The 25,992-nt window shown below is 36.2% G+C and overlaps 2 protein-coding genes across 2 annotated transcripts; both read right to left on the bottom strand.

Annotated features, from left to right (window-relative positions):
• Nucleotides 1-413: 413 nt before the first annotated feature.
• On the bottom strand, nt 414-16,593 carry LOC132309841 (BTB/POZ domain-containing protein At1g04390-like). Its single transcript, XM_059808105.1, has 8 exons — nt 16,502-16,593; nt 14,819-14,936; nt 13,930-14,419; nt 13,699-13,829; nt 13,207-13,622; nt 11,959-13,071; nt 10,781-10,933; nt 414-896 (listed from the first exon to the last, which is right to left on the bottom strand). Exons 1-8 carry the CDS (start codon nt 16,591-16,593, stop codon nt 581-583), a joined length of 2,829 nt encoding a protein of 942 aa, XP_059664088.1. The 3' UTR covers nt 414-580.
• Nucleotides 16,594-21,155: 4,562 nt separating this feature from the next.
• Nucleotides 21,156-21,890, bottom strand: LOC132309840 (uncharacterized). The gene has a single exon (XM_059808103.1). It carries the CDS (start codon nt 21,888-21,890, stop codon nt 21,156-21,158), a length of 735 nt encoding a protein of 244 aa, XP_059664086.1.
• Between the last annotated feature and the right edge of the window lie 4,102 nt (nt 21,891-25,992).

Here is a 25,992-nt window from a genome sequence, read left to right as displayed (position 1 = left end):
ACTTTAGGACGTTTTCTGCACTTTGAACCTAAAAAATAAGACTTTGGTCAGCCTCTCTCACGCACGCTCTGATAACACATTGACTCCCTACTGGAGTAGGAGTGGCCTCACATTCAAAATTGCCAGTTCGAAACACCACCTTCCCATGACCATTGGCATCCCAGTTCCCAAATGCGTACATAAGAAGAATCTAGTTCTCAAAAGCCAACAAAACAGTAAGCTTACCCTAACCGCTGGCTGTATGTGAATCATTTCTTAACATTTTGATATATTTATAAGTTCATGCAATGGAGGCTGCATGTACTGCAATGCATTCAAAATAGTTCCAAATTTAAAAGTTGATACGGCACTGTAGTAAACCTTTCCCATTCTCCCTCACACTCCACTAGTTTGTCAACTATAAGAACCATGGGTTTAAAGCACCCTGATTTATAGGGGTAAAAAAATTGAATGAGCAAGATAGAATTCTGTTTAGTGCAACAGCAAAAAGGAAAAAAGAAAATAATGAATGGCAACTCCGGGCATCATCTAACAAAATTCCGAGCAATCTTGTCTATGATACAACAATGTACAAAACTCCTCAACTCTGTGATACTATCAGTTCATCAGTAAATTGGTTCATTTTGATAAGCAACCGTTTATTAGCCAACTCGCTGACAGAAAGTAGACAAGATGAGAGTACACTGTCACAGTCCGCACGGAGGTCATCTAGACACCAGTAGTCAGAAATCCATTGAATTTCTTTATAAGGTAATAGTGTATCTAGCTGCTTTTCAAACTCCAAGTTAGCCAAAAAGCATCCAGAAACAGGCTTTGTCAATAGGCCAGAATAAAACCAATGACAAAGTATTACCAATGCATCCCAGCTAATCGGAACCTTGATAGTCTTCGATTTGCTGCAAGATATAAAATATTTCAGACTTAAAATAATAATAGCAATAATCATAATTAAGTAAAAAATACAAAGTGCAACTCAATTTAATAAGGCTTTTTATTGATTGGGAACAACAATGTGAATTGCAAAAAAATAAATTATAATAACAAAATAATATAAAATATAACATCAGCGAATCAGCAAATTTTAAGGCATTTCAAGTGCAGATGAAGTGAAAAATTATCAATCTAAGAAAGGTTGAGCAAGCATTAGTAAGATTCGACTCCATCGTATATGAGGTTCAGGTATTCTACATTGATTACCAGTCATCAATAAAAAAATGAACATTGTTTTCCAATCCTTGGAATCCCATTTAAATCGTTTCTAGGTCACACGAATGAAGAAGTTCAAAAGCAACGTGCCTATGGAAGCATGCTTACAATAACGTAAAAACAAATTACAAATAAACATGGGAAAGACTTGAATTAAAGGAGAAAAAGGAAACTAATTTAGGTCCCCAACAACCACACCCCCCCCCCCCCCCCCCAATGAAACCCCATTTCATGCATAAATTCTCCATTTTTGAACTTATTAAGGACTGTCCAAACAGTCCCTGCACCTGTGCTCAAAACAGCCCCAAAAGCTGTCCCCAAACAGCCCTCAATTCTGATGCCAAATGTAATACCTCGATAATTTAAAAGATTTATTAATTGGGATTAATGAATTTTATTTTATTTTTAAATGATTTATTTTATTTAATTGAGTGTTTAGATTAATTATCTCATTTTAGTTAGATTTTATTTTGTGATTATATATTTATTGAATTGATATGATGATTGATGTGTGTGTATTTAATTATTGATTGAATTGTGGCGTATTGATATGATGTGACTTAGTTGTAAATTCTTATTTGTTTATGTGTTTTATGTAATTAGTATTTTAATTTAAGTATTTATTTAATTATTTTATTTATTTAGATTAATTGGTTTGGGCTTAAGGAATGTTGGACCAAAGGATATGGTCTTGGGTTTGGATCAAGCCTTGATGGGTTAATTAATAAAGGCCAATGGGTATTTGATTATTTAAATAATCATTTTTATTAATTTAATTATATATAAATATAATTAATTGATAAGTGTTACAGAAGGATATAGGTTTATGGATATATATATATAGGATTTAGGATTTAATTAACCGATGGTTAATTATGGGAGATATATATATGCATAAGTAATATAATATATGTTTATATATATATATATATTATATTATTTAAATAATATTAGTTTATTATTTTATTTTGTAATCCTACTAGGAATAGGATTTAGGGTTTAATGTGTATAAATATACACATAAGGTTTAGGATTAAGAAGTTTTCATGTTAGAAAAATAAAAGAGACAAAGAGGGAAGAAGAAGAGAGAACGGACAAGGAGTAGGCCGGATTTGAGAAAGCGGATACCGAAATTGGAAGAGACAATCAAAGGTTAAAGCTTCGATTTCGTTTCGAAATCTTCAGGCAAGTTCTCTCTAACTCTCCTCTTAGGACCCATAAATTTATCACCTTGGGTGCTAGAATTTAGTTTAAAGTCATTAATTAAATCATGTTAGATCGGAAAAAAAAAAAACAAACATAAATTATTATATTTAATTTGTGGATTCGTTGGATTTTAATTATGTATATAGGTGTGCATATTGTTTAAAATTAAGTATAGGTTTGATTTGTGAACCAAGAGGGTTAATTATAATTTCTGGAATTTTTCTAGGATTTCTGGAAATTTTTCTATATTTTTCTGGATTTTATTTATATTTTTCTGATATTTTGGAAATTATATATATAATTATTTATGTGTATTATATATATATATATATACATTGTATACACTGGAGGCTTCAAATCGGCGCATTAACATAGGGTCTTAATCTGGTGCGGCGCGGCTCATTGTATTACTGTGCGCGCGGACCATGAAGGGCTGAGATGATTTGAGGAAGTGGCAGATAATTGGATGCGGTGCGGCGCATGATAATATGGTGCACCCGCTGATCTGGACCGTTGGGTGGAGTGGATGAGTGAAGGATGATCCAGTGCTTTGCGGAGCATAGAGATTTGATGCGCTTATGCATTAAGGTCGTGGATGAGTTTTGACCAATAGAAGATTGATCTAGTGTGGGGGAGTACACCAGAGCGTAAAGGGCAACCAATCAGAGGCAGCCACACACGCGCCGAGAGTGGATCAGGCGCGTGAGGGCGCATGGAAGCTCCTGAACGTGCCTGCCAACTAATAGAAGCGCGTGGAGGCGCGTGCATAAGTTGGAGGAGCGTGTGACGGCGCGTGGAGGCGCGTGCAAGGGAGTTTGAGGTTCCGTAAAGTTCCTGTGGGGTCCGGTGAATTTTCAGAATATGTTTTAAGCTTATTGGGGTTGAAAACAACCACTAGAGGAGGTGTTCTTGGTATTCTGAAAACCGTAGAGTGTTACTACGAGGATTAGTAGCATTTCTTTTGAGTAAATATAATAATTTATTATATTGTTATGGAAGGATGTGTATATATGTATATATAAGTACATATATATTTACCTATATGTGTGTATAAAAGGGATTTTATTAAGTTATGATTAGCAAGGAAGGAAGGATGTATATATATATATATATATATATATATATATATATATATATATATATATTAAATAACCAAGGGTTATTAGGGAAAGATTATACACATATATATTATATTAAATATGTGTATATATATGTATGTGAATTAAGATTATTAGTATTATTCTTTCTTATTTGATATATTTGGATAGACTGGGTATTAAGTTAGGTATGTGCTTATAATCAATAGGGGATATCTATGTATAAATTAGTTATTGTTAAACTTACAATTTGTACATGGATGAGTTGTCACAGGCGTAATTATATTGCCTAGGTATTTGTATGAATAAAAATATATACATCGGAAGCATGGATGAGTTGCTAGGTTATTAGTATAAGTATATATACTTAGAGGAGGCATGGTTGAATTGCCACATGTATAAATAAATATATTTAAAAGAGGCATGGTTAAATTGCCAAATGTATAAATAAATATACTTAAAGGAGGCATGGTTGAATTGTCAATATATAAATAAATATATTTTTAATGGCATGGCTGATTTGCCAAGGTTCAATTATTGTTATGTGTTAGATGATTAAAATATATCATCTATGGATACTGCATGTATAGGTTGGATTATGATTAATTAGATATTCTTAAATTAGAATAGTCTAATATTTTCAGGATAGTATATTATTTTATACATGTTAACAAAATATTACTGATGGTGACATGGATGATTTGTCAAAGCCTAGTTGTGTGATTTAAATACTTATAAATGATGGTTTTGGTCTAGGGATGATTAAGAATTAATCGTTGGTGAATGGTTTAATCAAATTAGTGAACCTATTAATTGATAGGATTACCATTTTATATAAAAGTTTTTATATACTTATATTAAAGGTTAAAACTTTAATTAGGATGATTTTGGTTAGAGATGCTTTATTTATTGGTTTTCAGAGGCTTGGTAGAGGGAACTTGCTCGTGGGTCTAACCCACGATTTATTTTTCAGGTTATTAGAAGTTCCAGTCTCAAGGTTGAGAATCCGCAGCTGGGAGACTGTCATTCATCTACTCATCTTGTTTACCTTTAATTAGTATAGTTAATTATTGTTAAATGTTTTGTATAAACTGGTGGTTTATAAGATTTTGGTTTAGGGGTCCTTAACTTATGGGATTCCCGAGTTGTATAATATTTTCAGAATTTGAAACTCATGGAAATATTTTTGTAAAAGAGATTTTATTTTATTAATAGAATTCTATTCAGCGATTTAATCATTTTTTTTTATTCCTCTTGTATTCTGTGTTCGTTTAAGTACTATATTATTTTGATATTCTCGCATTTTCGGGTGTGGGCCTGGCCAGCCTACACGTGGAAATGTGGGGATATTACACCAAACGAGCTTTAATTCTGTTTTCCAAACAGCCTACAATCTGTCCCAAAACAGTCCTTAATTGTGTTTCCAAACAGCCCACAAATCTGTCCCAAACAGTCTTTAAACCTGCTTCAAGGGCACTAAAATGGGATCTAAATGAACCTTAAACATGCTTCGAAGATGGAGGGGTACATATAACATAATGAACTCGAATGAAGCGCAAATACATGCATTCTTTACCAAGTTTAAGCATCTAAAAATCATCCATCAAGTACCTTCATGCTAGGATCATGAACATGGTTTTGACATTTAAAGCATGCTATTTCACTAATGAAACAAGTGTCACCAAAGGAACTACATACGTGGAAGATAAAAGGGTATGGCATTCTTGGCCTCATTACAAACCACATGAGACAATAAAAGATAACAAGAAGTTTAAGTTACAATCAACAGGACCAAGAGGAGGAAATCATGAGAGAACCCCAAAATGAATGTCAATGGGTTCCCACACCATTTCTCTCTTTCCGGAACACAAGATCATGGGTCGAAGGTAATATAACTTAACTACTTCAAATTACATCAAGCTATCTACATCACATTGCATCAATTAAAGTCTAGCTTCCAAAAACAAGTCCCAAGGTCCATGATGACCTGCGCCGCATACGGAATGTGTCCTTTTCCTCAAAAGATAATTAAGGTGAGCAATGATGCCCAGTAGATGATGACTAAGCTATCTGCCCTATGGTCATGCAAGTCATTCGGCCCATTGACATTTTATAAGCAAGAAAATCCTAAGGGATCACGCTTCCCAAAATAAATGATCATCATCTAATAATTTAGAAATGCAATGAAGTGCCAATGCACGAATGAACTCACACATGACAAAGTCATACCCCATTTCATGAAAACATTGGATTGATCGTACTCGCACCAAAATACGCGCCGCAACCCCATATCCATACTCACATCATAATAATCACGCCAAGCAAACCCATTTCACAAACTCTCATGTATAAATGCATATATATACACACACACACACACATCCACATAAAGCATGCCATTACATACCATATACACATGCTTTCATCAATTAAACCATAGAAAACACTCGTAAAACCTAAGAGTGACTAAGTTAGACATCCCTTACCTCAAAAGAGAGAAAATCCAAACACCCCCAAAAATGAAAATGGCCCAATGAAAATCTGAAACCATAGCTTTGTAGAGCACGACGAGCCCGACAAACTTTCCTTCTTCACTTTTCAAAATCAGATTGGAAATGGGGTTAAGAAGGAAAGAGAAAGTAGATCACAAAGTGGGCTTAGAGAGAGAAAGAGGAGGGAGGAGCTTTGGGCAGCAAAGGGGGTTTTGTGGCCTCAATTTGGTCAACTCCCACCTTTTATACTCCCTCTCTCTCTCTCATGTCAAATGACTCTCTTGCCCCTCCTTTAGTTGAAAACCCAAAAACGCCCTTAAGTGAAATATAGAACTGCACTTGACCAGTGTTAAACCCTTACAATGACGCAGCCAATTCAGAGGTTCACTCAACTCATGATGCAGCCAATTTGGAGGTTCTTTACAATGGGAAGTTCTCATGCCTTCAGAAGGATATGGGGAATGTTGTGTTGGCCAGTGTTAAACACTCCAGCGGTAAAATGAAGAAGAGCAAGCCTGTGATTGTATGTGACAGGATCATGAGAAGTAAAGCTGAGGGTGGTACAATCTCTATGATTGGATCATGGAATGTTCAAAGCCTGAATAGGCCTCGAATGCAGAGGGAGGTGGCTAGCTGGTTGGCTTCTTCCTCTTGTCACTTGGTATGTTTGTTAGAAACAAGGGTAAGGGAGCATAAGTTTGCTTCTATTTTCTAGAGAATTAAACCTAGATAGAATTGGGTTAATAACTACTCTCATCACCCTTTGGGACAAATTTGGATTGCTTGGGAGTTGGGACCCTGCTTTCTTTATTGTGGATGTTGAGGTAGTTAAGGATCAATGTATCCTTAAGGTAGTTTACATACAATCACATAAAGTTGTCTTCCTCACCCGTGCATGCTACTAATGTGGTTGCTGATAGGAGAGTTTTATGGGATGACTTGAGAACTATGGCTTCCTTAGCGATTGGACCATGGTTATCTTCAGGTGACTGGAAGGTGGTCAGGTCTAATGATGAGAAGAGGGGTGGACTCAGAATTCCTAGGAGCACCTTGATGAGTTCTCTTATGTTCTTGCTGAGATTGGTCTGGATGACTTGCCTTGCATTAATGGTGGCCTAACCTGGTGTATAGAAAGGGCATCCTTAAAAGAACCTACGCCAAGCTTGACAGGGTATTCGTAAATGGTGAATGGCATTCTGAATTTATGGACTTTAACGCTATGCTGGTTGGTAATGAACAATATGCTTTTATCAAGGACAGGAGAATCCAAGACAACTTATTCATGGCACGTGAGTTCATTACAGGCTTCGACTCTAAGCATCATCCCTCAATTGCCCAGAAGGTCGACATTAAGAAAGCATACGATTCTGTTTCATGGGCCTTCTTGCTTGATCTTATTCACAGGATGGGGTTTGGTACTGGTTGGATTCAGCGGACTCAAACTCTCTTTATTTCTGCTAGGTACTCTGTCATGGTCAATGGCTCACCTTTTCAAGCCAGGTAGGAGTTTGATACACTCTCCTCTTCACTTTGGTAACAGAGGTGTTGTCTTCTATGTTGGCTGCTGAAGTTGCCAGAGGTTAATGGACTCTTTCTAGAGCTGTGCAGAGGACTAACTCTCAGATTTCTCATCATTTTAAGCTGACAACTTACTCCTGGTCTGTGATGCTGATGTGCACTCCATTGATTCCATCATTAAGGTGCTTGCAGACTTTTAGAACTTAATTGGCCTTGGTGTCAATAAGGAGACGAGTGTGGTGGCGTTTTCTAAAGCGGTGAGAAGGAAAAACCAATTCTTGAGGCTTCTGCAGTTTAGAGAGGGTAATTTCCCTTTGCCTTACCTTGGTCTACCTTCAAGCATTTATGGTTTGAAGAGGAAGACGAGTGTGGTTGCGTTTTCTAGAGAGGTGAGAAGGAAAAACCAATTCTTAAGGCTTCTGCAATTTAGAGAGGGTAATTTCCCTTTGCCTTACCTTGAAGAGGAACAACTACTCAGGTTTACTTGATAAGATTAGCTCCAAGATTTCCACTTGGAATTCTCAGCTGCTGTTTCTTGCTGGTTGGGTTCGATCGTTAAATCAGTCGTATATCCCATGATTCAATACTGGTGCTTGGCATTCTCTTTACCTATGGCTATTATTCAGATGTTGGAAAGGAGGATAGGGAATTTCTTGTGGGGTAGCACTGATGTTAATAAGAAGATGCACTTTCTCAGATGGAATGTAGTCACTACTCCTAAGCAGGACGGTGGATTTGGCTTGAGGTAACTTACTGATCTTTCAAAGGCCGCTAAGTGCTGCTTGGCGTGGGATTTTCTCCTTAGTAAAGACAGCATCTGGATAGCTTGGATGAAAGCTAAGGATGCTCACGATGTTACATTTTGGAACTGCAATCCTGCTTCTTCTCACTCTCTGGTTTGGAGAGAGAGTCACCACTAGAGATAATTTATTGCAGGACATCTCTTTCGGAATTGGTGATGGGAGGTCTATTAATCTTTTTGATGAGCCATGGTGTTCTGGTCTCTCACTGAAGGAGAGATATGGTCACAGAATTCTAAGATTGCTCCCATTTGATAGGTCTGCAAAACTGAATGCTTTGATTCATAATGGAGCTTGGAACTTGTCCTTGCTGCTTGCTACTGACCTGACAAACCTAAGGAACTTTCTTCTCTCTGTTCCTATTCTTGGTGGGCAAGACAGACTATTGTGGAATAATGGAGCTCTCACCTTTAGCAGAGCCTGGGATAAGTGTAGACATCACAATACTATTGTGCAGTGGGCTAAGCTGGTGTAGAACACTAGACGCCCTAGAACTTCTTCCTTCATTCTGCAACCTCAGAAGAAGAGGTTTGCCAGTCCCTTCTATCTGCCATAATTGTTTTCATGGTGATGACTCCAGGGATTTCTACAGAGTGATTTTGTTGTCTCTATGCGGCAGTGGTTTGCTACTTTACTTCATTGGAACTGGCCAGTTGTGCATAACCTCATGCGACTGTTCCTCAGACAGGCTAATGATCTTGCTAGGGCAGTCCTTATTTAGGTTTTTGAGGCTGCCAAGCTAAGGAGGTCTTCCTTTTCTTATAGTTCTGTTATTTGTTTTGTAATAGAGTAGGCATGTCTACTCCTAGCCTTCTGGCTTCTGTTCCTTAGAGGGTATGCCCTCTGTGTTACTTGTACTTTCTTTTTTTTATTTTAAATAAATCCACATCCATTCAGGGGTAAAAAAATAAAAAATAAAAAATACAATTACACTTGATCCACTTGTCTCTACATTTGACACCAATGCCTCCAAATGGATTTTATTTGGCCCTCTACCATTCCCAAGCACTTGGTTTGGCCCGGGTCCACTTGCCCAACTAAAAGAGACAACTCCACAAAGTAATTATGAAAAAAAAAAAAAAATTTAATAATCCAGAAACTCTCGGAAAAGTGAGAAACCATCCCGGACATCCCAAAACACATTCACCACCGGGCATTTAACACATTGAAACACATAGAGAATGGAAAAGAAAACGGAAAAAGAAAATGGGGGTCTACAGACGTGTATTATCCAAATAAGAAAATTGCATGTGAGCCTTAATTGAATTTGAAAAAATTTCAGTAACATTGTAGAGTGAGAAAATAGAAGCGAATGGTTAACCTCAACTCAAGACTACTAGGCAGGGTCATGAGTCATCCATGTGAATTGGAATGAGTGACAGGGCTTAGCGAACCAAACAAGTTTGCGATGGTATCCTAAGGAGATCCTTGATGATTCAAATGGTTCATTGGGTGTGAGTGACAAGGCTACAGGAGGTGGCGCGCTCCTGCCCACTCATAAACGATACTGTAACAATATCTTGAAGTGATCCTCGCCCTTTTGCACGATTACAAGTGGAGGATGCAGACACTTCAAGCAGTCATTCGGATGTGATCAGCCGCATTGCGATCCAGCCATGGTTACGAGTGCTAGGGGTTGTGATGGATGCGTAACTAGACACATTCTCACCCTTATGCTTGGAATTGAAAGAGTATGTGGAATGGAAGGCTAAGATTGCAGGATCTTTGCGATGAGGGAAAACAGGGAATTATTCTCTACCAGAGAATATTTTCTGTTGCTCAAAGCAATACGTCACCATGTGCTAAAAGGACACGTGGAGCTCGAGAATGCCATTGCATGTGAAGGGTATAACGAACTGGTGGAGAGTATTCTATAAATAGAGGAAGGAAGGTGAGAGAAAAGGCGGAGCCGAGGAGGGGGAGAGAGAGGGTAAGAGGGCATTCTTGAGCTCTGGCTGCCTATCCTTGGCCATGGTGAAGGCTGCAGTCTTTGCTCTTTCCAGCATCTCTTTCATTATTCCCTTGTGATTTTATTGACTGATTTCTGCTTTCATCATTGTGAGTACTACTACATTTTTCTCAAACTTTCATTTTGTTCACATATACAAACATCGGTAGAATTTCTAGAGGGCTGATTGATAACTACGAGATGTTTTTGGTAAATTTCTTATCTTCAACAAAAATATATTAATTCGATATTTGGGAGCACCGAATCAGCGGCTTGGATTTGGAATCATAAGAAATTTAGTTAAAACTTTGAACTAACTTAAATTCCAAATCCAAAGCACCAATTCGTGCACCCAAATGCAACATAGGGAACAAAACAAGTCGTTAGAGCAAAGAAAGGAAAAGAGAGAATTTTTTAGAACATTTTCTTGGAATTATCGAATATTTAAGAAAACATGTGTCCTAGCATATGTAGCCACCCCAACAGTGATGTATTGACTGTAGCAATATTTACCTTTCTTGCATTCCTGATCGAAACATGGAACGCAAATATTCACAACTTGAGCACACTATAATTGTGTGACAATGCATATGCGGCACCGTGAGAGAGCAACCCCTGCACATCCAATTCATCATTTCATTTGCCTTGGCCTCCAAGATAACATCCCTGAAATTGGAATAATCAATGAAACCAAAAATAGGTATATGAGATTTTCCAGGTTGAATGATCCAAGGTATCAAAATCTTCTAATACTCAAAATAGCATGGGAATTTTCAAATGAATAAGTTACCTACCTAAGTGTTTTGAAATCTCATTTCACTGTTTTTTATATTTGAAAGCAAACAAAAATTTACATAACTATCCCACTCTATTCTCAGGTTTTGTAAACACATAACTCATACACAAGTACTTTAATAAAGGTGCTTGAATTCAAGGGAAAGAATCTAGGTTTTCAATAAAAGTCATCTACAACTCTCCAAGGATGAGCCAATCTCATTCCAGTATAGTTTTGGGTCCTCCAATTTGACGGGCGGGTGAGACTTTCTGTCATACCAGTTTAACCAATAACAAATTAATATCCAATAGATATTTCACATTGCAATTTCATCTAACGAGAGATAAGATGATAATAGCATCACTGATCATTCAAAAAAATAAATAAATCATTCAATTCATTATCTTACCAATATAACAAATTGCAGCTTATCTATCAGTAGACATAAAAAACCAAAGTGCACACAACAGAAAATACATTTATCAAGAACACACTTAAGAACCTTTCATCCCTGAAATTTAAATTTATTTAACGCTAAATCACGGTCACTTTTTTTTTTTGTGTGTCATCCTACCTATAATCAATTAGTAAAGCTGATTTTAACTCATGCGTGTCACCTACTCCATTCTTAGGAATTCCTAAACAAAGGTGTTTAAGTGCCACTACTTTCACACAATATAGCCTAAAAAAGCATCATCACAAATACATTGTCTGCAAAATTAAAATTTCAACCAACATTGACATTAAGTTGAACAATGGAAAGGCATACAAAATCTTATATGCTCTCCCTATCATGGCTTGTCGTGAAGCCTCTTTGTCAAAGGTAAAATCAAGGGTTAGAAAAGGAAAAGAAAAGACAATGCAGGTATGTTAAAATATTGAAATGCTGGTAAATAAATTATGAGGAAAATCGTACGCGAAACACTGGCCAGCCGGTTCAAGAGCATTTGTAAGATCAAAGCTCGGAATTGGGGTGCCCCATTTTGGACTTTTTCGGGAGAGCAGCTCTAAAACAATTTTCAAATTAAGACTGTTAGCAAAAGTTGTTAAGCTCTTCATAATGCCCCGACCTGCTTGAAAATGTCCAGAGTAGACATACTCCAAGACCTTCGACAATGCCTCGCGATCCACACAATCAGATACTTGACATTTGTTCTTTAATTTTTTGGAGTTTCCGGTTTTGTGTCTTTCATTGTCGTGGCGAGGTAGCAATGCTGGGCATCGCACCTTCAAAATTATGCCATGAACACTAAAAGACTCCTCATTTGTCAAGATGAGATCCAAATCAGTACATTCACTCTCGTTAAGTACTCTTCCGATCTTCTTTCCAAGTTTACTTGGAAATCCGTAGACTCCAAAATGCTTGCGAATATATGCAGCATACCAGCTAGCCCCTGGAGTTGAAATGGAAATATAACACTCTTCAAGTTCATCAATAAGCTGGATTACATTAAAATCCTTTTGACAAGAATATATGTCAAAACCGGAGTGGTGCATCACCTCAGCAAGTCCCCACAAGCCATACAGAAAAATCAAGTCTTCGTGTCCCCAAGGTTCTTCATAAACCCTACAACAAATCCTCTCATGAAAAGTGTGCAAATGGGGGGCCATGGTCGATCTCCTTACATGGACGTTATACTCTAGATGATTCTGTAAGGACCACCTTATAAAGGTCAACAGTGATTTTACGCCTTTACCTTCAGCAACATATTTTTGGAATTCTTGTAGAGCTGAAAAACAGGCCAAATGCATCACGTTCATCATAGTTTGACACCTGTCAGGCAATTGAACGTCTTTTTGAGTAGCAATTCCATTTGGATGATCCAATAGGTATATTAGATACTCCTTCCCCTTAACTTTTTTCTGCAACAATTCTTCCAAAATTGACCTGACTTTGGACGTAATATACTTGCACGGAGAATATATCATCATAAGAACTGATCTAGCTGCTGGTTCGCTGTAAAACAGCCTGGCAGTGCCATATAGATGGTACTGATGTGTCTTATGCATCGAGTCCACAAAGGCTATACTGTTGAAAAGCAAAACAGGAGCAGAAATGCAACAGCAATCAGAACATAAATATAAAAGACCAAGTGAATAACACAACAAATTTCACTCCAAAAAAAAATAAAACCAGAGAACAGAAAAACAGTATAAAAGGTACCATGCACATTGCATCAGGTTGTTGATGCAGAGTTGATTCTCATCACTCTCAGGATTAAAATCTTTGTCACAGTGGGTGGCAAGCCAACCGAGGATATCCCATATGTATGGTCTTAGAATAAGGGAATCTGCATTGAGCCCCTCCATTACTGTGAAGACTGACAGCAAATCTTCAGATTGGCTGGACTTTAGATAGTCATTTAGTAGAAGATTAACCAATACATTGTCTACTCCTCGCTTCCAAAAATAATCATGATGTTGGCCAGGCCATCGAACGATTAGGGCCAAGCGACATGCCTCCACTAACAGATCTTTAGCCACCTTTCCAGATTGGGTACGGCTCATTCCGCGGATTATTGCTTTTATGATGGGCTTGCAGCAAAGCTTCATCAATTGAAAGCAACATTGTTCATCCATCTGAGAAATTGGTAATAATCAATACGTGGAAAAGAGTACAAATATCTAAAAAAGACTGAAATGTACAAGTTTTTACCGATAAAATACGAGCTAACTTAAAGCCCTCAATCTGAACGACTTGAGAATCTGAACAGTTCATGCTATGAACCATCATATTTATTAGCTCTCCATTTTTAAGTAGTTTCTGCCTCCCATTACCACATAAAGCTGCCACAAGTTCAAGAATACAAGCTAATAAACTTAACTTTGAAAAGATTATATATATATGCACACACACACATATGTATTGCTATAAAACAATAATTACCTATAGAAGAATATAACCGCAAAAGTGCAACTTTAACCGGATTAGTTTTCAGACTGATGCCCTTTAAGACTTCCAGAAATTCAACATCATTCCACACACGAAATCTGGAAGGCGGCCACCGCCACAATATATCACTTAAAAGGGAAGCTGTATTTTCGAAATACCGTGCTGGCTTATTCCCACTAGAACAATCTCGAATATTATTGACAAGTTGAACAATTGTGTTTGTTTTGTCCAATATGTTCCATATTTCAGTCTCCTCATCTGTTCTTCCACTCGAAAGTATCATCTTCAACGTATCACTTGCAAGAGAGGCTGCTTCCCATTGAGTATAGGACACTAATGAAGTTAAAGGATGAATAAGTTTCAACGCAAAAGATGGCAATTTTATAGCCATCTTTTGTGCCACTTTTAATGCCGATATCAGCACATTTTCATTCTTCAGTTGAAAAATTATTGTTAGTGCCTCCACCATATCTGAAATCGTACTCTGAAAAAGGAATATGGACATAAGTATGGGATATGTGACCAGCACACAATGTGCACCTAACAAATATTTCCAATAATCCAAGTTTATTATATAATTGTAAATCAAAAATTGTTACTATGTTCTATGAAATATGTACAAGTCGGTATTAACTTGTAGGGTCCGGCGGGTAGCCGGTCAATCCTTATGGTCAAAATGAAGTACTTCAACAACCATAAAGATAATAAAAAGGGAGGTAAAGAGCTAAAGCTCCAAATCGAAACCTAAAGATTACAAAAACTTTCCCATGCCAATCTAAATTCATTTAATTGCTAATACTAAACAATACAAACATGCTTTACAAAATAAATTCATTTTTCTTAAATTGCTTCAAAGAGTTCAATAATTGAGAGTTTTAAATACCTTCAAAAATGTGTTTTTAGATGTGTCGGTATTCAGATAATCGAGATATGCATCAGTTGCGTATACTAATTCCTGTGTCATGATATCTGGAAGATCCCGTATCCTTCCCGAGTCATCACTGCATATGTTATTGGACAAGTAGATTTAGGGAGTACAGTAAAAAGCCAACAATTAACAATCATAAAAGCCGACTTCACAAGATATGCAATACAACAATATCTTCACAAGTTGTATTGTTAGGCTTAATGATAATTGGCATTGAAATTGCAGGGTTGCCAATATCCTCACAGTGTATTACTGCAAACAACAGTCGCATGATCCTAAAACTAGCTTCAAAGCATAAGCATTTTGTATGGACTATATAAACAGTAATATTAAAAATATGCAAGTTAATACTTAAGTGTTTTGCATAAGTGATGCATTATATTCGCTTCTGGGTGTTTCAAGAAATGGGGAAGGGGTGTTGTATCAACTATCAACGCCCAGTGCGGTGAAAAGTGGTAAGGGTTCCTGCATTTTTCTGAAGCAGAATGTGTAAGGAAATTAGTCCAGAATACCAATACTATAGCCAACATTACTTTCTCTCTCTTTATCTCAATCACACACACGCACAGAATTTGTGCATGCACGTATAAGACTGGCACTCAATTTGTTATACACACACAAATGCACAAAACATGCATGTATCCACCTAAAACACCTGCAAACACACCTAACTATCAAACACCCCTTTTCCAAAACAACTGCACACACAAACACTGAGACACGCATCCTTGTGCACGAACGAGATGACCTGAGTGCTTTACCGTACTCCTTCACCTACTCCCAGGATTAATATCCACATTGTCACCATTGATAACCTGAGTGCTTTACCAATGCATTAAGCAATGCTCAACTCAATATAAAGCGTTATTTTTAATTCTTTTTACTCTCCAAGTCAGGCGTATAATTGTTTACCTCCATCTCTATTCTCATTCTCACTGCACTTGCCCCTCTCTCTCTCTGCAACTCCAAACTACAAAATCTACAAGAATCAGAAGTTCAAAACCCATATATTTCAGTATATCTATCTGTCTGCGTCTACAAGAATCAAAAGTTCAAAACCTATTACCTATTACCTATTATCAAAACCCATATCTTTTAGATTGTTCAAAAAATCAAAACCCATATCTTTCAGTTTCCATCGCCCGCTGTCTCTCAACTCTCAAGCTTGCCCCCCTCTCTTTCTTTATACAACTGCTAACTTTTATGTATGGGTTTTGTTTTAAATTTTTTTCTAAATCAACTAATCAAGGTCTGTAATTCTTGTTTTGCAAACTAAATCCTAAAATCAAGTGTAATCTTGATTTTGTGTTAGGGTAAATTTGGCATCAGAAATTATACATCAAGCCTTTCCTTCCATTTCCTTCCATTTTTGAGAGGATAAGAAAGTTACAGTGCAAGTCTTGTGATTTCCTTCAAAACCATCCCTGCCTTTTCCTTTCCTTCCAACCATTTATGCCAAACACAAATTTTTAATCACCCTCCATCACCTTTCCTATCCTTTCCTTTCCTTTTCCACAAATCTAAGTCGCTATTTTTCAACAAAGAAACACGGATATAAAAGTATTCAAGAACACTGACACACACACACACAACAAAAAAAAAAAAATTGTAGATAAGATCAACAATAAACTGTTATACCTGAATGGAAGAAAACGATTGTAGAATTTCCTTCGGAATAAAGCCGCATTGACATTATTGTTATCTGTGCTCTGTTTTGATGATGATCTCATCCTTTCGTTGCTAAATGTTGGGTTTAATTAACAAACAACAAGTAGAAATCAAAATTGATCATCAATTAAAGAGGGGGTTTGATCTCATACCTGATTAGAAAATTAAACTTGAGATACCTTTTTGAGAATTCTTTATCGCCCTTTGAGAGATCTGAAAAATAGAGCGCTTTACCCCCTTCTGAAAGTTGTGATACGATAGAACTGAATAAAGGTTTTAAAAACCCTATATATAACAACAACAGGGGGGGACGGCTTCTTTACAAATAAGCATATCTAAGTCTCCCTTCCTATCATGGAAACTTAGATATTAATGATTAGAATTAAATCACACCAAATAAGTTGGAAAACCACAATCCAACGGTATAAAAACCATACTCCCAATTAGATCACCAAATTGGAAAGTACAACCCAATCCATCAAGTATCAATAATCACATTGCAATCCTAATTTAGAAAACGTAATACGTAGGACCATAAAATAATTTTATAATTTAAATATATATATATAATTCCAATATTCTCCCACTTGGTCCATGGACTCTAAGTTTTATAAAATGACACTATGAATTGCAACACACTTTATAAAAGTCGAGTGGCCACTCATTTTTATTTAGAAAACACAATTATCGAAATTGATGGATTGAAACTTTAGAACACTCTCCTCCATAAACTTCCTCAATAGTGGATCATGAATGTGTAGACAAGTAATATATTAGTCTAAACAGTTCCATGGTCTCAAAACCAATTCCATCTAGGATCAAGCAAATATAGTGGTTTTACTGTATTTCATGAGATATGCAAACTGTATGTGGTCTAAACGCACACCTCACTATCCGTCCTGCTTCATACCATCGTGGTATGTCACCTGAACATATTACAGCAAACTGCCAACCTTCTGTTCAGTGTGAGGGTTTACCGATATGGAGCCAATCTTATATCTAGCCCAAGCTATCCTCATAGAGCGTTAACACTCCCACAGGCAAACTTTAGTAGTTATGTTTGGATTTACCAATGTGGTGCCAATCTCACATCTAGCCTAAACAACTTCATGAGTGCAATATCACTCTCAGGCAACAAGAATAATATGTGCACATATCATATACAATAATGTAATAATAATAATAATGATGATGCATCATAACTTTATTTTCATGCAAACAACTGTCACCATAAGGTGTAAATAAACTGAAAGAAAAACAACTGCAATGTAACATGATGTAATAGAGAAATCAGACATCATAACACAATGACTCTTGAATACCCATCCGAATCACGTGCTCTTTAAATATTTTTGGCTGAAGACCTTTAGTGAGAGGATCTGCAATCATCCTTGTTGTATCTATATGGGGAACCTCAATAATACCTTGTTTAACCTTCTCGCACACGTAAAGGTACTTCACATCTATGTGCATATTACGTTTAGTCAATTTTTCATTATTCACATATTTTGTGACAGCTTCATTATCACAGAAAATTATCAAAGGCTTGTGTATGGAGTCTACAACCTTTAAATCTGCAATAAACTGTTTCAACCACATAGCACGTTTGGTCGCTTCATAACAACTGATCAACTCTGCATACATAGTTGAATCTGCGATAATAGATTGCTTAGAGCTTTTCCATAATACAGCTCCCTGAGCCAACATAAAAATATATCCAGAAGTAGATTTTCTACTAATCGAACAACCTGCATAGTCCGAATCAGAATAACCAACTATCTCCAAACAATCTAATTTTCTGTACACCAAGACAAACTCTTTTGTTCTCTGAAGATACCTCAAAACTTTCTTCACCGCCCTCCAATGAGCAATACCTGGATTTTGCTGAAACCTTCCAAGCATCCCAACCACATAACTAATATCTGGTCTAATGCATGTCATAGCATACATCAGACTTCGAACTGTAAACGCATATGCGTTGACATCAATTTTACTTCTTTCAATCTCATTCTTAGGACATTGTTCTTCTGAAAAAATATCCCCTTTTACAACTGGAACCTCACCAGGTGCATAATTTTTCATCCCAAAAGTTTTTAAAATTTTATTAATATATGCCTTTTGAGATAAACCAAGTGTGCCTGAAGTGCGATCTCCATGGATCCTAATACCCAAGACAAACTCAGCATTACCCATATCCTTCATATCAAAATGACTTGATAAAAAATTCTTCGTATCATGTATCGCATGAATGTCATTGCTAGCTAGTAAGATATCATCAACATATAAAACAAGAATAATAAAACGACTCCCACTGACCTTGAGATATTTGCATTTGTCTCCAACATTCTCCTTAAACCCATAGCTAGTAATCACTTTATCAAATTTCAAGTACCACTGTCGTGAAGCTTGTTTAAGCCCATAAATTGATTTCTTTAACTTACACACTTGATGTTCATGTCCTTTAACCACAAAACCTTCAGGTTGAGACATGTATATCTTTTCTTCAAGGTCTCCATTAAGGAATGCTGTTTTCACATCCATCTGATGTAACTTAAGATCATAATGTGCAACAATAGTAAGAATGACTCTTAAAGAATTCTTTGATGAAACTGGAGAGAAAGTCTCAGAGAAATCAACACATGGCTTCTGCTTAAAACCTTTAGCCACCAATCTACCTTTATATCTATCAACATTTCCAAGTGAATCCCTCTTGGTCTTAAAGACCCATTTGCACTCCACCGCATTGCGATCTGTAAGTAAATCAGCAAGCTCCCACACCCCATTTACATCCATAGAGTGCATTTTATCTTTCATAGCATCTATCCAACTAGAAAATTCATGACTCTCTATGGCTTCATTAAATGAAGTTGGATCCTCATGCTCGCCAATGTCAACCTCACTAACATACACCTCAAAGTCATCAGGTATAGCGGATCTCCGAGTTCTAGAAGATCTTCTAAGTTGATCAGGCTCAGAAAGTGGATTAAAAGGTGAAGTAAGAGGCTGCATATGAGGAATAACTGAATGGGTGGGATTATGAACTTTGAATGGAATCACTGAAGTTGGAATTAAATATGTAGTAAATGGAATAGACATAGAAGATTGCTCCTCTGTAAAAGAGAAAATACGATGATCAAAACTCCCACTGGATTCGTCATTCTCAATAAATTTTGCATGACTGGTCTCAACAATCTCCATAAGTCTAGAGGGACAATAAAATTTGTAACCAAATGATCTCTCAGGATACCCAATGAAATGACAAGTAACAGTGCGAGGATCAAGCTTCTTAATATTAGAATTGTACAACTTTGCCTCTGCAAGACATCCCCACACATGCAAATGTCGAAGACTAGGTCTACGACCAGTCCAAAGCTTATAAGGTATTTCAGGAGCTGCTTTACATGGCACCCTATTAAGAATATAAACTGCCGTTTTAAGAGCTTCTCCCCAAAAATTCTCAGGTAGTGAAGAATGGCTCATCATACTGCGAACAGCATCTTGATAGGTGCGGTTTCTCCTTTCTGCAACTCCATTTTGTTCAGGAGAACCAGGTGTGGTATACTGTGGCACTATACCTTGCTCCTTGAGGTACGTGACGAAAGGACCATGATTCACACCCTCTTGGTCCATTCTCCCATAATACTCACCACCTCGGTCTGATCTTACAATTTTAATCTTTTTGCCTAACTATTTTTCAATTTCAGTCTGATAGATCTTAAACATATTCAGTACATCGGACTTTTGATGTATTAGGTACAAATAAGCATACCTTGAGAAATCATCTATAAAGGTAATAAAATACCTTTGTCCTCCTCGATAAGAAGTAGGAAACGGACCACAAATATCTGTGTGAATAAGGCCTAAAAGACTAGATGACCGACTAGCCTCAAAATTACGTTTCTTCTGCATCTTCCCCTTGACATAGTCAACACATAAATCAAAATCTAAAAAATCTAGTGGTCTTATAATCTCATCCTTGACCAAGCGTTCAAGTCTCTTTCGAGAGACATGCCCCAATCTCCTAAGCCACAACATAGATGAATCCTCTCTAATAAAAGCACGTTTTGATCCGGAAGGTATCGAATCCACAAAAAAACAAGAAGCAGGTATATGAGAATCATCCAACAATAACTGATATAAACCATCAATTAAACAACCATGTCCAACTATATTATTACCATAATGAATAGTAACTGATCCATCACCAAAAGAAAACCGAAAACCCAAAGCATTAAGTCTTGAAACTGAAAGTAAATTACGCCTAATAGTAGGAACATAAAAAACATCCTGAAGTTCTAAGGAAAAACCAGTATGTAACACTAGCAAAATCGTCCCAACAGCTGCAACATGAACTGCATCAGCATTACCCAACACCAATTTCTCCTCAGCCCTAGGTTTTCTCTGGCTTCAAAGTCCCTGTGATGAACAAGAGATATGAACAGATGCACCCATATCAATCCACCATGTATGATTAGGCACATTTACTAAGTTGGATTCAAATATTACCATAGCAATTCCCATACCTGCTTTGTTTTTCTTTAACCAATTTTTGTAGCTGTAGCAGTCTTTCCTTTGATGTCCTTTCTTCTTACAGAACCAACATTCATCATTCGCATTTGCATACTCAATGCCTTTTCCTTTGTTGTCCTGCTTTCCATTTTTTTGAATTGTCTGATTCCCTTTCTTGCTTAATTCCTTTCAACTTGAAGTTATTCCTACTTTTACTGCTTATGGCAAGATGAGCCGACTCAAATTTAGCACCCTTGAGCCGCTCTTCCTCGGTCACACAAAGTGCCAATAGCTGATTAATGTCCCATTTTATCTCTTGTGAATTATAATTTACCCTGAAAGTATCAAAAGATCTAGGCAGAGAATAAATCACCATGTGGACCAATAACTTATCATCAAATGTGATTCCCTGCTCTCTGAGACCATTAACCAGCTTGCATATCTTATAGATATGTTCCCTCACTGAACCACTGCCATCATAACTGGTTGACATAAGTTGTGTCAAATAATAATACTGAAGTTGCTTCTTGATACCTATGAATTGCTTCTTAAGTAAATCAAGAAGCGCCTTGGCAGTATCAAATACAGGAATACCACCACAAATAGTCTCACCAATAGAAGCACGGATCAACCTGATGGCCATGGTATTAGCCTTAGTCCACTTAGCATGCAACAACTTTACTATTTCAGAATCCTCTTCAGTGATTGCAGCGGGTTTCTCCTCATAAAGTACAAACTCATAGTCCAAGAAACCCAACATAATATCAACACTTGTCCTCCAAGTAGTATAGTTCGAACTATTCAATGGTTCAATCCCTGTGAGCTGTCTTTGAATAGCGGAAGCGTCCATAACTTTAATACATGTTATATCAAATAACATAAAAATGAACATATAATATGTTACAGCTTTAGGGATTATTTCTTTAATTCGTGCTTGGGGTTTTAAGCCGAATTATCAGAGTGTTTTACTATATGCAAAATTGTCCACCCTGCAAGAACATATAAAATGCCATCTAAAAAACACCTTTTGGCAGAATTTTAGATTTTATTTTATCCCAAACTTGCGATCAAATCACACATAGACCTATTTGATTATACTTGAATTGTTACTAAACACTTCCACTACCTTTTGGCAAGAAGGTTATTTAGTTATAATCCAAGCACTCTCAAATATTCTACTCACTTATCCCACACTAAGACATTGATCACCTTTTTGCAGAACAAATATCCTCATGTAGGTAAGTTCACTTTGAGACCTCAATAAGACCAATGCCTTAAAATTTAAAAATAATAACCTCCATGAGCGTGTCACTTTTAAGCAGACATCACTCACTTTGACTATTATTTTTAAAACGGTCACTTTACCGGACCTCATAAACGCCAATGAAAGACCTTATCTTTATAAATTCCATTTAATCAAGTATAGCACACTCATGAGGTCATGTAATTTCATCACCATTATATGAGATTAGTCAGTAAGCAATTTAATAAATAATACATGAAATTACTACCTCACATATATAAAATAATTTAAAGAATTAATTAAATATTTAAACATATATCCCTCTCTATATATTATACACAGTATAATTTTTACAGTCAAATTCATTGATTTTATTTCTTGTTTGGCGTGCATACTGATTAACGGAAACAAATTCTAAATCACATAACAAATTAATTCCTTAAAATCATGACAATAATCAATTTATTAAAAACAGACAGTATAAAATCATAACAAATTGATTACTTAAACTTTAACAAAAAAATTAATTCATGCTAACACTCGTCAGGCGTGCATGTAAAACTAATTAAAACAAACTGATTTATACACACATATACAACAAATTCATTAATTTTGGTTTTCGTCTTGTTTGACGTGTACAACAATTTGCATTCCTGGCTACCAAATTGCGTGCATGTAAAACTATTAAAACAAATTGATATATACACACATATACAACAAATTCATTAATCTTGGTTTCTGTCTTATTCGGCGTGTACAACAATACAAAACTCGTACTGTTGCATTCCTAGTTACCAAATTGCTTAAAACTTGTTGATATTTAAAACAATCAAATATTCTCTCGGTCGGCGTGCATTAAATATCAAACAGAAACTTACTGATTATATGAATCAATTACATATCAATACGCAAGTACAAATATCCAGATGATTAAATACCCACAAAATCGAGACACACAAAATTAATAATTTCAAATACATCGATTTAAGTATGTTACATCATAAATTAATCTTCATTATTTTGAGTTCTACAAACCCTAACCTTGCTCTGATACGAATTGTTGGGTTTAATTAACAAACAACAAGTAAAAATCAAAATTGATCATCAATTAAAGAGAGGGTTTGATCTCATACCTGATTAGAAAATTAAACTTGAGATACCTTTTTGAGAATTCTTTATCGCCCTTTGAGAGATCTGAAAAATAGAGCACTTTACCCCCTTCTGAAAGTTGTGATACGATAGGACTGAATAAGGGTTTTAAAACCCCTATATATAACAACAACAGGGGGGACGGCTTCTCTACAAATAAGCATATCTAAGTCTCCCTTCTTATCATGGAAATTTAGATATTAATGGTTAAAATTAAATCACACCAAATAAGTTGAAAAACCACAATCTAAAGGTATAAAAACCATACTCCCAATTATACCACCAAATTGGAAAGTACAACCCAATCCATCAAGTATCAATAATCACATTGCAATCCTAATTTAGAAAACGTAGTACATAGGACCATAAAATAATTTTATAATTTAAATATATATATATAATTCCAACAATAATCTTGAATTTCAAGATTTAAGAGAGCAGTTGAGTGGATTACTGCGACTTAAAGAAAATTATATTAGTGATTGCGTCAAAAAACCCAAAATTATAGAAACCGCCAAAATCACATCCTAGTTTTATAAAATCTCAAATTAAAATCAATCTAAAAACATGAACAAAAAAATTTAGCAATCCAGACCTCTGCAAACCCTAGGATCAAAGGGTTTTGTTGATTTCTGATTCTGTCTTTTTTTCGTCACCTACAAACCCTATGATAAAAGGGTGTTCTGCATTCTTCTGAATAGTCTTGTTTTCGTTACCTACAAACCCTCTGGGATCAAAGGGTGTCTTTGATTCTTCAGACTCCGGTGTTTAGGAGAGAGCGATGATGATAGAGCGGGAAGAAAATAAGCCGTTGGATTTTGCGTTATACCTTTTTTGGTTTAATATAAGTGTTACGTGGCATTAAACCCATAATTTATTTTCTCTTTTTAAAAAACCTCCTTGAGCCCCTGACTTAATATTGCTGCCCCAGCCGGATTCAGTTAAAATGTGTTTGTTTGATAAAATTAAAAATTGATAATTTTAAGCACATAATCTAATTAAACAATTAACACATAGACAAATACAAATAATACATAGACACATAATCAAATAATCAAGTAATACCTAATTCAATTAAACATATAAGCAATTAGTCAAATAATCAATTAAATAATTAAAAAAATATAATTAAAACAAATAAATAAATACCGAGACTATCCTTTTAAAATTAGGGGTATTACACATTTGTATCGAGAAGTTTCTTGGGTAGACTTAGTGACATAATAGGTACCTTCATTGGGAACTCGAGTAAGTTAAAATCAAAACCCTCATTTTTTTTTTTCAAAAATTCATTCTTTATACATTAAAAAGGTCTAGTGATACAATACGTACATTGATTGAGGTAATTTCACTGAAAGATTCAATCTACACTCAATGAAACACGCATCGTGACGTCATCGTCTTTTTTACTTCTTTCATGGGAATGAATGTTCCATTAATTATGGAAAGCCAAATTCTATAGTCTATAGATTAAAGAAAGTCTATCATTATACTTTTGCAATAGCTATAGTTGGTTCTATAAAAAATTGGAGGTTTATCAATACATTGTCCTTCTAGGTGTGTGAATATGCCATTGTTGGCCATGATCGTACTCTAAGACGGTTAAGTCTTTGCGGTAGGAAAAATTTCGTTCAAATGGTCAAAACAAGAGAAAGATCGGTTTTTCTCCCAAGTCAAAAATTTCTTTTGGGAAGATCCAGAATTATTCAAGCATTGCCCAGACCAAATTATCCGGCGGTGCATTCCCGAAACTGAATTCTCAAGTGTCCTAAATTTTTGCCAGACTCTTGCATGTGGAGGACACTTCAGTGCCAAGAAAACTGCTATCATTCAAAGCGGATTTTATTGGCCCTCTTTGTTTCGAGATGCTAACAATTTCTATAAGTCGTGTGAGCATTGCCAAAAGCTCGGATCCATGTCCAGAAGAGACATGATGCCCCTTACCCCCATCTTAATCGTTATAAAGCATACAAAACATTAAAGAACATAACTTAGAACACCCCCTACCTCACAAGAGGATTGTTTCTCTTGAATCCAAAGAAAGCAAAGGAATTTTAAGTTTTCCTTCTAGGGTTATGAAGATGATGATGAGAGGAACAAAAGTGTTTCAAGCTCAAAGGTCTAAGGTGAGAGGAAGGGCCTCAAAATCCATATATGTATCTAAAAAACATATATGTAAAAGTGGCTCATAATCTTTATATAGGTAGCTCAAATGTCATACCCAATGGTCTAGGCTCGTACACAAGGGCTCCTCCAATGATTGCACCATGAGACAACTTTTAATGAGCTGGAAATTGATTAAATTCACACTTGAGAGGGTTCGATCGATTGAACCTATGCTGAGATCGATCAAACTTGGCTGAGAGCTATCAAACTTTGGCTGGATCGATCCTCCCATGGCGGCGCCTTTTTGGACAAAGACAAATCTGAGATATTTTTGAGATATTTTGGGAAAGAGAAAAATGTGGTGGGTGGGGTGGTACATCAGGATAAGATGGAATCTTTTCGATCGATCTGATAAATGTTGGATCGATCGAACATTGTGGGATCTTTAGATAAG

Source organism: Cornus florida, unplaced genomic scaffold, assembly GCF_030987335.1.
Source record: "Cornus florida cultivar Cherokee Brave unplaced genomic scaffold, ASM3098733v1 CherokeeBrave_3.0.0_Hap2_Chr05, whole genome shotgun sequence".
Taxonomy (NCBI): domain Eukaryota; kingdom Viridiplantae; phylum Streptophyta; class Magnoliopsida; order Cornales; family Cornaceae; genus Cornus; species Cornus florida.
Note: the sequence above shows the minus strand (reverse complement) of the source record. Positions and strands in the feature narration are given on the sequence as shown.

Coding starts and splice junctions, on each gene's coding strand:
- LOC132309840 (XM_059808103.1), bottom strand. CDS start 21,890: ATGGACGCTTCCGCTATTCAAAGACAGCTCACAGGGATTGAACCATTG.
- LOC132309841 (XM_059808105.1), bottom strand. CDS start 16,593: ATGAGATCATCATCAAAACAGAGCACAGATAACAATAATGTCAATGCG. Junction 13,623..13,698: donor AGTTAGCTCGTATTTTATCG/GTAAAAACTTGT, acceptor CCAATTTCTCAG/ATGGATGAACAATGTTGCTT. Junction 13,072..13,206: donor AACCTGATGCAATGTGCATG/GTACCTTTTATA, acceptor GCTTTTCAACAG/TATAGCCTTTGTGGACTCGA.